Source organism: Rhinopithecus bieti, unplaced genomic scaffold (assembly GCF_001698545.2).
Source record: "Rhinopithecus bieti isolate Rb0 unplaced genomic scaffold, ASM169854v2 scaffold_4655, whole genome shotgun sequence".
Classification (NCBI taxonomy): Eukaryota; Metazoa; Chordata; class Mammalia; order Primates; family Cercopithecidae; genus Rhinopithecus; species Rhinopithecus bieti.
In genome coordinates, this window is record NW_016804517.1 from 122,293 (window position 1) to 139,649 (window position 17,357).

General features: G+C 35.4%; 1 protein-coding gene across 2 annotated transcripts in view; it reads right to left on the minus strand.

The window, feature by feature from the left end:
- PTEN (phosphatase and tensin homolog) overlaps window positions 1-17,357 on the minus strand; it is a 107,633-nt gene that overhangs the window by 72,722 nt on the left and 17,554 nt on the right. Inside the window, exon 2 of one of the 2 annotated variants that reach the window (XM_017868857.1) lies at window positions 4,258-4,342. In XM_017868857.1, the coding sequence (XP_017724346.1) occupies window positions 4,258-4,342 (85 nt within the window). Of the gene's footprint in view, window positions 1-4,255; window positions 4,343-17,357 lie in introns of both variants that reach the window. The other variant, XM_017868858.1, reaches the window with a different exon arrangement.

The window sequence follows — 17,357 nt, forward strand, 5'->3', positions numbered from 1 at the left end:
TTTGACAAACCTGACAAAAACAAGAAATGGGGGAAGGATTCCCTATTTAATAAATGGTGCTGGGAAAACTGGCTAGCCATAAGTAGAAAGCTGAAACTGGATCCTTTCCTTAAACCTTACACAAAAATTAATTCAAGATGGATTAAAGACTTAAATGTTAAACCTAAAATCATAAAAACCCTAGAGGAAAACCTAGGCAATATCGTTCAGGACATAGGCATGGGGAAGGACTTCATGATTAAAACACTGAAAGCAATGGCAACAAAAGCCAAAATTGACAAATGGGATCTAATTAAACTAAAGAGCTTCTGCACAGCAAAAGAAACTACCATCAGAGTGAACAGACAACCTACAGAATGGGAGAAAATTTTTACAATCTACCCATTTGACAAAAGGGGTAATATCCAGAATCTACAAAGAACTTAAATTTACAAGAAAAAAACCAAACACCATCAAAAAGTGGGTAAATGATTTGAACAGACACTTTTCAAAAGAAGACATTTATGTAGCCAACAGACACATGAAAAAATGCTCATCACTGGCCATCAGAGAAATGCAAATCAAAACCACAATGAGATACCATCTCGCACCAATTAGAATGGTGATCATTAAAAGGTCAGGCAACAACAGGTGCTGGAGAGGATGTGGAGAAACAGGAATGCTTTTACACTGTTGGTGGGAGTGTAAACTAGTTCAACCATTGTGGAAGACAATGTGGTGATTCCTCAAGGATTTAGAACTAGAAATACCATTTGACCCAGTCATCCCATTATTGGGTATATACCCAAAGGATTATAAATCATGCAACTATAAAGACACGTGCACACATATGTTTACTGTGGCACTATACACAAGAGTGAAGACTTGGAACCAACCCAAATGTCCATCAATGATAGAACAGATTAAGAAAATGTGGCAAATATACACCATGGAATACTATGCAGCCATAAAAAAGGATGAGTTTCATGTCCTTTGTAGGGACATGGATGAAGCTGGAAACCATCATTCTGAGCCAACTATTTCAAGGAGAGAAAACCAAACACTGCATGTTCTCATTCACAGGTGGGAAATGAACAATGAGAACACTTGGACACAGGGCGGGAAACATCACACACCGGGGTCTGTCGTGGGGTGGGGGGATGGGAGAGGGATAACACTGGGAGAAATACCTAATGTAAATGATGAGTTAATGGATGCAGCAAACCAACATGGCACATGTATACATAGGTAACAAATCTGTAAGTTGTGTACATGTACCCTAGAACTTAAAGTATAATAAAAAAAATTAACATGGGTATTACAGAATAATCAAGTATCTGAATAAAACAATGTTTCATATTACCAAAAAAAAAAAAAATACTGAGCAATGTAAGCCTGAAAGCATTTGCAATCTAAGTTTATTTTAGTCAAAGCAGTGATGTAGTACAACAATAACAAAGTCTAATCTCTGCAGAGTATTTTCTGTTTGGGAAAAAATCACAGGAACAAATATGCAGTAAGAGAGAAAAGGATAATTTTAAATATTCTTTGGGCATTCTAATAGAGAGGGCAAAGAAAAATCCAACTGAAAATACTTTTGTTACAGAAAATTAAGTATACAAAAGTTTTAAAACACTTTTCATTGTGACACTATCATCTTTGAACCAAAAAAGGAATCACTACTGATTACTAATATCCTCAATATAATGTAAACCAATCAAGGAAATTACTCACTTAGGTACTAGGCACAGCCATTCTCTTGGAAACTTTAATCCTAACAGACAAATTACTTAGGAATTATTTATTTCCATTTTAGTTGATAGAAAAAAAAAAACCCTTAATTTCTGGTCACTGTTCATCCTTTCTCTCATAAAAGAAGAGGACGGGCCTGGGCAATAGAGGCTATCAAAGCTTTCTCAAAAAAGAATGAGACAAAAGGAAACAAGGACAGCAAAGCTATTATATTCAGCAGATAATTCTTCATGTTGACATGTTATCAATAGTATGAGGTGACAAGATCCACTGGCTAAGGAACCACTGGCTACATATTAATGTAGATACACAAAACTTTTTTTTTTAGAAATAGCAGATTTGAAGAAATCATACAGTTAAACAAAACAAACTAGATATATCGTGAAGCTAGATACAATAAACCTCAGCCTTGATTACTAATTACAAACTGAATATGTGAATCTTTTCATTCAGAGGCATAAAGAGTTATGAATCAAACAGAAGGACCAAAATGCTTCCCAGCAAAGTATTTTCTTGGTGAAGTTACTGCAATCTAAGGTCTGATAATCAGCTGTACAGGAACTGTATCAGTAACCTAAAAGATGATCAATCAGCCTCAGTGACTAATGACACTCAGAAGAGACCAACGTAAAAACTAGCACACCAGATTAATTTACCACAAAGATATTCTCACTATAATCAGAAAACCTGCCCTCTATTCAGAGTGCTCACTCTTTTTTGGTATGAGTACTAAACTGGCTGGGTTGAATTAGTGCTTAGTTGAATACAGAATTAAAATAATGTGAAGTAGGTCATCTTGTGGGATATATCATGTGGGCCATAAAGAGGCCTGATAAACACTTCTGTATCATAGCAGAGAATACATGTCTGGTGACTGTACTGCTTGTTTCCCAGATTCACCATCTTCCTTAATTCAAAATGTATCTATCTGTTTCTTCCTTCTATGGCTCATTGCTTTTTCTTTAGAAGTGTTATCACAAGCTATATCAACCTGCTATTCCCATCAGCTTGCAATGTTAAGCATCCTTCTACTGTGCCCTGCCTAACTATGAGAAGATAAATTCATTTCTCTATTTTCAGCTTCTTAAACAGTCCTTCTGGCATCCCTATATACTGGCTATAATTTTGATAGAAACTATAAAAACTAGGGGATTTTTTTTGTAGTTTTTATAGGTACAAAAATTTGATTTTGCATATATTACAAAATTCTAAATGAATATAACTCAATACTACAAAAAACCGTAAATCTACTGTGGTTCAAAGCAAGTTGCTAAAACTTATAGCTAGCTCATAAAAGAATGTAGGTTGTCTCATATACTTACACAACTATTATAAAAGGAGTCTACATCTGCATAACGCTTTATAAGTTACAAGGTACTTTCCCATCCATTTTAACATCTAATTGTCATAATCACCAAGTATTTAAACTGAAAGTCTCCAGGAAAGATACTAATAAAAGAGTGCAAAGGAAATAATCCAGAATTTCAACTTTTTTTTTAAGAGATGAGTTCTCGCTGTGTTAACCAGACTGGCCTCTACCCCTCTACCTGGGGGTTCAAGCCAAGTGATCCTCCCACCTCAGCCTCCCAAGTAGCTGGAACCTGAGGAGCACATCACAATGTCTGGCTTGAAATTTTAACTTTTAAAGCCATTAAGTTTCCTACTGACAATTTACAGTTGATTTATTAATACACATATGTTTTTGCTCTGAAATGAAAAAATATGTTAAGAATATTTGCACATCAGACGTGAACTCCTTCTTTCATAAATTACGCCACAAATTCTCAAGGTTCCTACTGACAATTTACAGTTAATTTATTCATACATATATATTTTCGCTCTGAAATTAGACAATATGTTAAGACTATTTGTACATCAGACATGAATTCCTCCTTTCATAAAATATGCCACAAATTCTTAAGACTGTATATTTTAAAAGTAATATTTACATGGGTCTTGAGAACTGTTCTAAACTAAATGATAATTACACTTAGAAAATTATGCAAAATTATAAAACTGATTAGCCTTGGTACACCCAGCGATTCCTTTCTATATCTCTTGTAACAACCAAATACTTCTTCAGGTACTTGGTATACTTATGCACAGTGGTACCTTAAAATTTGGTCTACATAAAAGTCAGTATTAGTCATCTACATCTTAATGTGAATAAATTTAACTGAATAAATCCACTCTAGGATTTCAAGCCTAATCCCCAATTATGAAATAAGACAACAATCACACTGTAATGGAATTCAGGCATTAAACCTGGTGACAGGCATTTTATGGAGTCTAGGAAATGACATCACCTAAGTATCTGATTATGTATAAAGTCAGTTCTTATCAAATGAACTGTATCCCACTGAAGTCCATTAGGTACAGTAAGCCAAAAAATGATTATAGAGCACTACAATAACAAAGTTTACATCACAAAGTATCTTTTTCTGTGGTTTAGAAATCTTTTCTAAATGAAAATACAACATGAATATAAACATCAATATTTGAAATAGAAAATCAAAGCATTCTTACCTTACTACATCATCAATATTGTTCCTGTATACGCCTTCAAGTCTTTCTGCAGGAAATCCCATAGCAATAATGTTTGGATAAATATCTGAGTACTTTAGTTAAGGAAAGAAATATCTGAAATATGCAGCAATCAAACTAAAAGTATACATTTTAAAACATTAGCTAGTTATGAAAAGAAAGCTTTCCTCACCATAGTTGGAGTAATAAAAGGTGGTCAATGTATTTATGTATAACCATTTATGTGTAATACTGGTAAAGATAAAAGGTAACTTCCATATTTACAGTATTCAGGTATATGAGAAAAACAGAAAACTCGTGCTTTATAAATCACAGAACTAAAGCACTTTAGGTCAAAAATCAAAAATCAAAACAAAACCCCAAAATCTGCACCTGCCTGAAAAGACAAGAGTTCAACTTCTAATTTTTCATGGCTAAAATTAAGGCAACATGTTGTAGAAAAAAGAAGACACAGTGAAAATCTGAAAGTCAGAATTAAGAGCTGGTTATGTCTCTAACTAGTTGTGTAATTTGGACAAGTTACTTAACCTTTCTAGATCGCAATTTCATATTCTACATAATTAGACTCAAAGAGGTTTCTTCCAGCCCTTGCTATCTATGACTTGATAATACTGAAGTAGAAACTTTATTATTCTTACTTTCAATCAAACTACAGTTGGCCAATGAATAAAACCAGTTTCAGCTGTGTGGGACCACTTGTACGTGGACCTTCTTCTACCTCTGCCACCCATGAGACAGCAAGTCTGACCTTTCCACTCTCTCCTACTCCTCGGCCTACTCAAAGTGAAGGCAGTGAGAATGAAGACCCTTATGATGATCCACTTCCACTTAATGAACAGTAAGTATATTTTCTCTTCTTTATGATTTTAATATTTTTTCTGTAGCTTATTATACAAATATGCTAACACATATATAAAATATGTATTAATGAACATTATGTTATCAGTAAAATTTCCAGTCAACTATAGGCTAAATATTAATAGTTAAGTTTTGGGGGGGCCAAAAGTTACATGTGAAGTTTCAACTGCACAGGGGCAGGTGCCTATACCCTTTATGTCGTTGAAGGGTCAACTGTCATGGATATTTAGCATGCCCATTATAGTCAATCATGTTACAGACTATAGCCAGCATAAAAACAAACCTCTACACTCAAGAGCCATTTATAAACTACAAAAATCATCAACACTCTACACTTTTATGATTCTTACCCACTCATCACAACAGCTCTCATTTTTTGAGCTACATCAACCTAATCTCATGATTTTCTGACAGACTTTTCACACCAGCGCAGCCAATAATCTGCCTAATGCCTCCTTTTAAGACCAACTCCAATAATCTCTGCCCACTTCCTTCCGGACTCATTTATCTTCCAAATAAAATTCAAAGTTGACCTAATCCAATGCCCTTTTCTAGGTGTTTTTCTTTCTGCTGCTTTCACATTATTGAGTTGATTTCAGTAGTATTTTCATTCCAAAAATAATTATCGAGTTACTTAAAGCTATTTTTTTAATAGTATAGTTTAAGAAAAGGTTATATGTATACTATATGCTCTATCTATAAGGTAACTGTGCTAACTGGAGAGATCTACGGAATATTTTAAGGAAAAAAAAACTGCCCAATAGAGTATATAGGGTGTATCTTTTGTATAGGGATGGCAAAAAGAATGTTAACACATATATTTGCTTGAATGTCAACATCCTCAATACACATACGCATGCCTGAGTGATAAATGAGAAACTAATAAAAATGGATGCTTCATAGAGAAAGGGAAGAAAAGGGGAAAAGCATAGCAAGAACAGGTAGCAGCAGGACTCCTGTGATATAAAGAAAAAAAGACTTATAATCTCATACATTGAACATTGCTAGAAACAAAACTGATTAAATGTCAAATTGGCACCCAGGAGAAAGAGAAAGGTTTTGTTACAAGGGCTATTTGGACACTGCACTTTTATTACACTTCTTGATAGGAACTATTCTAAACAAAATAAAAACTAGGAAGAAACTTCACATTTCTCTTGGTAGTTTTACCGATTCCAGTAATATCATTATTGATATCCTCAAACTATTTCCTTTCCTTTTTTTTTTTAAATAGAGTCCAGGTCTCATGATGTGGCACACGCTGGTCTCAAACTCCTAGGCTTAAGCCATCCTCCCACCTCGACTTCCCAAAGTGCCAGGATTACATGCATGAGCCACTACATAAAGCCTCCTCAAACTATCTTTTTTTTTTTCTTCCCCTGAAACAGGGTCTCCCTTTGTCACCCAGGCTAGAGTGTGGTGGCATGATCATGGCTCACTAGAGCCTTGACCTCCTGGGCTCAGGTGATCCTCCCATCTCAGCCTCCTGAGTAGCTGGGAATACAACCTCATGCCACCATGCCCAGCTAATGTTTTGTAAAGACAAGGTTTCATCGTGCTGCCCAGGTTTGTCTTGAACTCCAGAGCTCAAACAATCCACCTGCCTCAACCTCCCAAAGTGCTGGGATTACAGCGTGAGCCACCGCAGCAGGACTATTTTCTTTATATTGTAGAAATAAGCAAAGAAGTTATGCTAATGACTTAAAGGTTCATAATTATAAGTGTAAGAAAACAGAGATAATATTGTAAAATCAAGAAATCACGTAAAAAACTAAAAATATCAGTATGAATTCATGTCTGCAAAATCTGTTTTCTAGGTTTTTTCTCTGAAATGGCCTAAAAGCAACATCACTATAGCAGTAATAAATATTCCTAGAACACAGATTTTTCATCTCTAATATTATAATAAACTAAAACGTACCAAACTCCTTGGAAAAAAGTTAATGCCAACTCTGGAGTAGGGAAGGTACAGGTGAGTCTGGGATACCTTTTCATTCCAAGAGAACAATGAAGGCTTATAGAGATTAACGGCCTATATCAAATGGACATAGGAGGTGGTATAAAGGTCCAAATGACTAGCTATAACAATCTGAGCATCAAAGAAAACATTTAAATGGTAGTATATTAAAACACTCTGAATTAAATAAAAGTCCTTGAGTCTATAAAGACACTCAAAAGAAAAAAGTTAAGGCCAGATATTGTGGGTCACGTCAATAATCCTAGCACTTTGGGAGGCTGAGGTGGGTGGATTCCTTCAGCCCAGGAGTTTGAGACCAGCCTGGGCAACATGGCAAAACCCCATTTCTACAAAAAAAAAAAAAACAAAAAAAAATTGGCTGGCTGTGGTGGTGTACACCTTTAGTCCCAGGCTGAGATGGGAGAATCACCTGAGCCCAGGGAGATTGAGGCTTTGGTGTACCATGATTGCACCACTGCACTCCAGCCTGGGCAACAGAGTTAAGACCCTATCTCAAAAAAAAAAGTTAAAACAACTAAAAACACCCTTTTCATTTATCACCTTTTGAGGTGGTTAATGGAATAGTTCTTCACTTTGAAAAATGGTAAAGAGAGAGATTTAAGTATTTATTTTGTCTTTCCTATAGAGACTGTATTTAAAGACAACTAAATAGTCCCATTTCACAAGTTCTATCTTACCAAAAAACATCAATTAATAATGTAAAAGAATAGAATTTAAAGTCTTATTTTGCAAACCCTAATGAAATTACTGATATACTCAAAGATCAACAAATGGTGTTAAACCAATAGGTGAGTGGTTGATGACAAAATCAACTTTCCTACAGTGCCAAAATACTACTACCCAAAATACTTTCTAATGTAAAGAGATAAATATAATTGAACAATGGGCAGAAAAGACTGTCATGGTCCAATTTCAGTGGCCATCTCCTCATCATGAATCAAGTAAAGATCATGTAACTTCTGATATGCAATACAAAGGCACAGTATCATCTTTGATAGTTAAGGATCTTCAACTCAAATCCACTAAGGATTCAGATATAAATTTTAATTTATAGGAAATACGTAGGATAAACCAAGCTAAATGACACTACGAGACAGCAAACTGGACAAATTCAGAAAATTGGTAGGACATGACCCATTCTCTCCTTCAACAAGCCAGTATCTTTAAGAAAAAAAAAGAGGTGGGGGGTGGGTGAGAGGTGGGGGAAGCGGGAGGATGGGTTGCTGCCCTTAATTTTTAAAGATATAAGGTTCTTATCAGTCAATTTCATAGGTGCAATGCTGGCCTGGATATTGTTTTAGCCAAACCAGCCATAAAGGACATTTTTGAGCTAATTGGAAAAATTTTAATGTGATCTGGGCATTATATAAGATGAAAAGTTACTGAAATGGAAAAGTAGATGTAAATGACTAAAAAAGGCAGGTTTCAAAACAGAATGTACAATGTAATACCATTTGGATAAAAGAATACATATATATATCCATATAGACATATATAGACAAAAGATTATAAACTAAAGTACTGAAAGTAATATGTAGGTGGTGGCATGTATATTTTTTCTCATATTTGCTTGTTTTGTATTTTCTATTTTTGCCACAATGTACCTGTACTGTTTCTGTAACAAATTTTTAAAATTAGATGTTTTATAATTATCTGAGTCTATTTACTAATTGCCATGACAAAATGCTGTCTTGCCCTGTATGACTTAGAAAAAGCTCTGTATGCATTTTTTATGCCAAATTTCTACCCAAAATTATACTAATAAAACATGTAAGATTTAAATAACATTTACTATGTCCCAAGAACATTTTTTGTCTCTTTAGGAACATATAAATTCACCCTCAGCCTCAAAGCATTTTTATTATAAAGATTCTAAAAGAAAACTATTAGGATTATCATTTTAACATCACAAATATTTGCTGTCATCTACTATTCTCACAAAAGAAAGCTGTCCCAACTCTTAGCCAATCTCCGACAGTTTCTTTAAAATTAAGGAAAAGGAATTTTAAAATAAGAAGAAAGCAGCCCCACTTAAAATGTAGCTGTTGTTCAATTATCAAAATGTATGGGGTATTATATCCATTCACTAAAAAAAAAAAAAAAAAGAAAGAAGAAAAAAGCAGAGGCCTAAAGTGAAATAATCTCTTTTTTTTTTTTTGAGATGGAGTCTCCCTCCATCGCCCAGGCAGGAGTGCAGTGGTGCGATCTCGGCTCACTGCAAACTCCGCCTCCCGGTTTCACGCCATTCTCCTGCCTCAGCCTCCCGAGTAGCTGGGACTACAAGTGCCCACGACTGCGCCCAGCTAATTATTTGTATTTTTAGTAGAGACGGGGTTTCACCATGTTAGCTGGGATGGTCTTGATCTCCTGACCTCACGACCCGCCCGCCTCGGCCTCCCAAAGTGCTGGGATTACAGGCGTGAGCCACCACGCCCTACCGTGAAATAATCTTAATTGAATAATCTCAACTCCACCTTAGAAGACAAATGTAAGAAAATGGAAGACATCAGAAAAAATACGGCACCAGAAGCAGCAGCAGGAAACCCCAAGTGGTTACAGCTACCAATACTCTGGAATTCCTACTGAAAATTACAAATATATTTTGGTCAAAAAATATAAATTCAAATCATCTATTTTTTTTAATACAACTAAGAATATTTTATTAAAAGAAACAATTATTAGCACTAACAACCTTTCCTAACCTAAACCATTAATTTCAGTGAGAATATTATTAAGATTTTTATCCTTATAGAAATGCACAGCAGTACAAAGCCCCTCCCTTGAAATGTGGTCATTCTAACGAGGGCTAAACTTGAATCTATCCTTGCACTATAAATACTAATTAGTATTTATTATTTTATTAATAATTAGCATTTATTGCCAGCCTGGGAGAACTTCAGACTGATGTCTATTTTTTGCTGCTATACAATACCACAGACGGGGTAATTCATAAAGAAAAGAAGTTTATTTCACTCACAGTTCTAGAAGCTGAGAGGTCTAAGATCAAGGGGCTGCATCTGGTGAGGGTCTTCTGGATGCATCATAACATGGTAGAAGGCATCACACAGCAAAAGAGGGCATGAGCACATGATAGAGAAAAAGGGGGCCAAACTCCAGAGATAACTAACCCACACCTCCAATAATGGCATTAATCCATTAATGAAGGCAAAGCTCTTATGACCTAACCACTTCTGAAAGGTTCCACCTCTTTATAATGCCCCATGGCAATGAAGTTTCAACGAGTTTTGAAGGAAACATCCAAAGCATAGCATTCTGCCCCTGGGTCCCACAACTCATGTCCTTCTCACCTACAAAATACATTCGTTTCATCCCAATAGACCCTGGGAAGCCCCACCTCCATGGCTTTGCTGGACTGAGCCCATGCAGCTTTCACAGGTTAGAGTCTCAAGCTTCAAGTTCTCCCAGGCTCGCACTGCATACCAGTAGCTCTACAGTTCTGAAGCCTCAGTGGTGGACTGCTGCCATGGCTCCATTATGCAATGCCCTAGCAGGTACTCTTTGTACTGACTCCAACCCCACATTTCCACTCTGTAGAGGCTCGGAGTCTGTGACAAGTCTCTCCCAGACTATCCCCATCATCCTCTGAAGTCCTGGTGGTGGTAGCCATGTCTCCTACAGCTCTTTCATCCTGTGAGCCTGCAGAATTAGCACCATATAGACGCTGCCAAGGTTTACCATTTGAGTAATCAGCAGTAGCCTAAGCCACACCTGGGCCCCTCTGAACCAGACCTAGGACAGCCAAGGCCCACTGGGCTGAAATATGGGGAGCTGAGGTAGTCCTGGGCAGCAAGCTTGTGAAGGACCACCTGAGCCACAAACCATTCTGCCCTCCTAGAGCTCTGGGCCTGTGATGGGGCAGGCAGCCTCAAAGATCTCTAAAATGTCTTTGGGGTCTTTTTCCACTGTCTTGAGAAATAGCACCTGGCTCTCTTCTAGGCATAATAATTTCTTTAGCAAATGGTTCCTGGGCCACACCCTTAGTTTGCTCTCCTAAACATACCTTTTACATTCTTTACTATGGCCAGGCTGCAATTTTTCCAAGTATTTCCATTCTGCCTCTCTTTTAATTATAAATTCTGTCTTCAAGTCATTCCCTTCCCCCAGCTTAGTTTAAGTGGTTAAAAGTAGCCATCCAGTAGCCTGAATGCTCTACTGCTTAGTTATTTCTTCTGCAGCATAACCCTAGTTCATCACTCTTAAATTCTGCATTCCGTAAAGTCCTAGGACATGAACATAATTTCACCAAGTACTCTGCAACTATTTAACAAGGATGGCCTTTACTTCAGTTTCCAGTATCTTGTTCTTCACTTCTGAGATCACATCACAATGACCTTTACCATTTACAGTTCTACCAACATTTGATCATGACAACTTAAATAGTCTCTAAGAAGTTCCAGACTTTCCCTATAGCTCTCTTCTTCTGAATCCTCATCAGAATTGTCCTTAATGCTCTATTCACAGCAATACAGGCTTTTTCTAGCCTGTTTATCCAAACTCTTCCATCCTTCTCTACCCAGAACCCAAGCCATTTGCACATTTTCAGGTATTTGTTATGGCAACAATCACACTCTTGCTACCAGTTTTCTTAGTAAGTTTTATGTTGCATTACTAGAATACCACACAACAGGTAGTTTAGAATGAACAGAAATGTATTTGGCTCACAGTTCTGGAGATCGGGAAGTCCAAGAGCATGGCATCAGCATCTGGCAAGGATCTTTGTGTTGAGTTACCACATGGCAGAAGGTAAGGAAGCACGTGAGACAGAGGCCAGACTCCCAAGATAACTCATTCACTACCATGCAAACAGCATTAATCCATTCATAAGGATAGAGATCCCATTACCTAATCACCTCTCAAAGGTCCCATTTCTTAACACCATCACAATGGCAATTAAATTTCAACATGAGTTTTGTAAGAGACATTCAAAGCATAGTAGCAAAGGTTGCAAAGGATTTAACTCATTTCAGACAAGTCTATAAATACATATAAATGGGTGTTACATAATCATTAAAGTAAACTCAGCTGGCCCCTCCTTCATTCACATAATCATTCAAACATATATTGAACGTTTTGTACAAGGGGCACTGAGAATATAAGGCAAAGTAAGCAAAGACTACTGTCCTCAAGGCTTTCCTATTCTATTAGGGAAGACAGACACACAGACCTATAATTGTGCCAAAGGCCCAATTATATAAAAAATAAGATAGCTTAAGAGTTAAAGAGGGAAAGATTAATTCTGTGGGGACACAGATAAAGCTTCACCAAGTAGGTAATATATTAGATAATCCTCAAGAGTTAAGTCAGAAACCAGTAAACAGAGGAAGAAACAAGAGCAGTTAGAACATTCCAAGCAAAGGCTAAAGTAGACATCTGGAAATACATAAAATATTCAGCAAAAAGCAAGCAGTCCAGTGAAGCTTACACACAAAGCAACATGGAGAAGGCAGGACTGACAAGGTAAGGTCCAGCTTTAAGGATGCCATGGCAGCAAATTCAATTTAATCAGACAGATAAGGAGTCAAAGACCAGGATCAACATGGAAGCCTTTGCAGAGCAAGTCTTGTTCATGATTTATTTATTCCTTTAAATGGAGTCTAGGAATTCAATCTTTTTAAGGTTTCATTTTCTTCAAATTCTCACCTTCCTTACTCATAAAATTTGAGATTTTACCCAAGACATTGGCCTCCATAAGTTAGAAAGATGTAGACAACTAGTATCTGTTAAGTATCATGTGCCAGGCAGTATGCCAAATATATTCTTATTTAATCCTAACAATCCTAAATAGTATTACATTTCACAGACAAAGAAACTGAGAGTCAAAAAGACTGGGTAATTTGCCCAAGTTAGTAAGTAGTAAGTTATAATTTGAACCCAGATTATATACGAAGCTCCAAACCCCAAGCGTTTTACACCATACTGCCCGACAAGAGGAGGTTAAGGTTTTCTATTTCCAAATAAAATATAAAACTTTCAAAGGAAACAGGTTCAAATAAAAGTGATTTACTAACCTGTAATTACATTTACTAATAAAATGTTAAAACTGAAAAAATTCCAAAAGACAGTATGAATATCTACTGACATTTCCAAAAGGGATCCAGCAACTACCTAAACAAGCATCGAATCTTGAGGCAAATATTTCTTATGCCACAAATTACACAAATAAACAAAATCTTTCTATTATACATTTATACTTCTCCATATGTTATAAAATTTGACACACTTAGATAAACTAAACAACATAAGAACTGAGGAATACACACATATATAATGATTTCTGATAGAAAACAGCCTTAACCTACACTTAGCTGATATTCTTCTGAATAAGTTGAGTGTTTAAAATGAAATTTACATATAATGACGTAAGTATTAAGCATAAAGGTTTATAACAACCAGGTAACCAGAGGAAGATGAGTATTTCTGACATCTAGAGATATACTTGCAGGCAATATGGCATAATGGTTAATAACATACAGTCTAGAACCAATTTGCTGGGACTTGAACTCCAGCTTCACTTACTGTGTCACCTTAGGCAAAATACATACTCTTTCTGTGCCTGCTTCCTAAGTAGAATAGGGCTAGTAAAGGTACCTATCATATAAGGTTGCTATGAGGATTAAATGAGCTAATACATGAACAATGCTTAAAACATAGTGATAGCTGTCTCTCAATTGAACAAATGGTAATGCCTTATCCCATAAGACCCCACTGTAACTACTTTTCTTTCAATGACAGTGACTTGTGGAATAACCTAATCTTTCTCAAGAACATCAAAGCTTAACAAAAAGTTTTACTCTTTGAAATCCTTAATGTATCAATTTGCCTTTTAAGTATTTATATTATTGTAACTTAAGAACATATCTAATATACAATCCCAAAAGAAAAAAATAGTATCTCTGAGTTTTAGATTTGGGAACACTAAATTTTCAGTGTGTGTGTGTGTGTGTGTGTGTGTGTGTTTTGCTTATTTGTAATTTCTAATATTTCTATGATGATTACAAATTACTCATGTGATTTAAAAAATGTCATATGCAAGCATACATATGTATCCCTTATGATGAGTGTCATCTTTTTATTTTATCAAATATGAATTTATAGTTAGCTATTATTCCTGGGTTAATAAACTAACATTTAGGTTTAAAATAGAGCATATGATTTTTACTATTTTAAAAGTAAACAGGGCCAATATAGGAAATGCAAGAGATAAATATAAAAGATATTAACACAAATCTAGTACTCAATTGTAGTATCTTTTACACTTCTTAGATTTATATTTCTTTATAACTAATTTTGATGGAAATAAAATGTTGGTTACATAGTGATAACTGTATTATAAATACAGTATATCCTATTACATTTTTCAAGTTTATTATATTTTCCCGATAAAAAACTTGGGAAAACAATTTTAAATGACAATATAATATTATATTGATGGGTGTACCATGGGTTAATGAACCATTTTACTACTGTTGGACATTTAACTAGTTCAAAATTTTTAGGTATTATGACAAACACTGCAACAAACACCTCTATGTTTATGTCTTTTTAATGTTAGTGGCCATTTACTTAGGAATCAGGCTACCCGTGTTCAAATCCCAGTTCTAATACTTTGGCCATGGGCAAGTTACTTAGCCTCTCTAAACATCACTTTCCCCATCTTTAAATGGGAATATTTCTAGTATGAACTACATAGGGTTGTTGTGTTGAGGATTAAATGAGTCCAATGTATATAAAGCACACAATAAGCACTCAATATATACTAGCGATATTTCCCGAATTATTAAATTATTTTTCTCATATCAGTGATTACTGTATATACAATATACAGTATATTTCTGTACATATAGAAATGCATACATGGTACTAGCTATTTTGCCTAAGTTGGATGGTTACCACAGCTCCAAGAGATCTCAGATATAGTAGACGGTTTCCTCCCACTTGTGTGTAAACATGCTAAATGTGTTTTAATTGAGGTATAATTCAAATAAAACAAACTACACAGATTTTAAGTGATTAGTTTGTTTTGATTGGTAAACTGCATATGCCATGTTCGGACAGTCTTGACTTAGGTGTTACAAGAATCCTTTCTCACCAAAGAACAAATACCTTCCCAAAGAAAAAAATGTAATTAAGTTCTAAAGTCTGTCCACAGAAATCAATTTAATCTATAATATAGCTAAACTATATTTGAAATGTGGCTATCCTTACCAGCTAAGCAAATTTTTACTGCCTGTTCTAGGCATCCAATCATGACTTGAAACACTAGAAATATGTTCCAAGTAACATCTAAATAACAAAATATCTTTTCTTGAACAACTTCTGAGTTGACATCTAAATAATGTATCTACCTTATCTCAAATCTGTATTTGCATCTAAATTAATCAGGTATATGCTAGAAATTTAACTACAATTTTCAATTAGGATATAGTAACTAAAATAGCTCCCTAAATCTTATTTCATTAAGAACATATTCCTGATATGTACACTAAATCTTATTTTAACTATGATGGTTTGCTAAAAGCTATTGTAAAAAGTTTCTTTGTAGTGCTTAATATATAGGTATGCTTATCCTTCAACAACTTATATAGTAAAATGCAGTGTTACAAACCAATAACTACTCTTCTGCCATAACTATTTTAAGAATAATTATTTCCACAGATCACAGATATTTTTTAAATTATAGCTAACTAAAAGTTGCAGTAACAATATGAAGCTATAATATATACATGAAATATGAATGATAAAATACAAAGTGATAATACAGCTTTAGAGGTAATGAACAAAAAGCTTCAAAAGCAAAATCTGAAGCTGCCTGACTCATAAAACACTGACTTAAACCAGTAGCCAGGGTGAAAGAACTAATGAAATCAGATTAAGAAGAGAAGGTAACAGGAATGGAAGGCAAGTTAGCAGATACCAGGACTTTATCATTTAGTTTTATTTCCTAGGAAATTCTGGAGCTTTTTCCCTGATTTCCATCAGTGCTTTCAAACAACACACAGTTAGGGTTCTTGTGAGCAAAAAAGAAACTCAGCCACTGATTCAAAAGTTACATCACATTTACATTTCTTTTCAAAATTTTAAGTTTAAACAAGTATTTTCCAATTATGTCACAGTTAAATCCGTATTATCAACTATTCTAATGAAAGTATGCTTTAAATACAAATCTCATGAACTTCTATTACTTTCTCATTTAATCAAAGATTTTACATTTCTTACTAGGTTTTTTTTTCTAATAAGCTATGTTGAATTGTTAATGATGGGCTCTCATTTCTAAATTGAAGATTCATATTGAGCAGAAAGCAGAAAGAGCAGTTTCTTGAATTTTCCAGTTGAAAAAGTGTCAACTGTTCATTATTAAAGAACAATTTGTCTTAAAGAGCTTCTCTGCACAGCAAAAGAAACTACCATCAGAGTGAACAGGCAACCTACAGAATGGGAGAAAATTTTTGCAATCTACTCATCTGACAAAGGGCTAATATCCAGAATCTACAAAGAACTCAAACAAATATACAAGAAAAAAACAAACAACCCCATCAAAAAGTGGGCAAAGGATATGAACAGACATTTCTCAAAAGAAGACATTCATACAGCCAACAGACACATGAAAAAATGCTCATCATCACTGGCCATCAGAGAAATGCAAATCAAAACCACAATGAGATACCATCTCACACCAGTTAGAATGGCAATCATTAAAAAGTCAGGAAACAACAGGTGCTGGAGAGGATGTGGAGAAATAGGAACACTTTTACACTGTTGGTGGGACTGTAAACTAGTTCAACCATTGTGGAAAACAGTGTGGCGATTCCTCAAGGATCTAGAACTAGAAATACCATTTGACCCAGCCATCCCATTACTGGGTATATACCCAAAGGATTATAAATCATGCTACTATAAAGACACATGCGCACGTATGTTTACTGCAGCACTATTCACAATAGCAAAGACTTGGAACCAACCCAAATGTCCATCAATGATAGACTGGATTAAGAAAATGTGGCACATATACACCATGGAATACTATGCAGCCATACAAAAGGATGAGTTCATGTCCTTTGTAGGGACATGGATGAAGCTGGAAACCATCATTCTGAGCAAACTATTGCAAGGACAGAAAACCAAACACCACATATTCTCACTCATAGGTGGGACTCGAACAATGAGAAGACTTGGATGCAGGAAGGGGAACATCACACACTGGGGCCTGTTGTGGGGTGGGGGGATG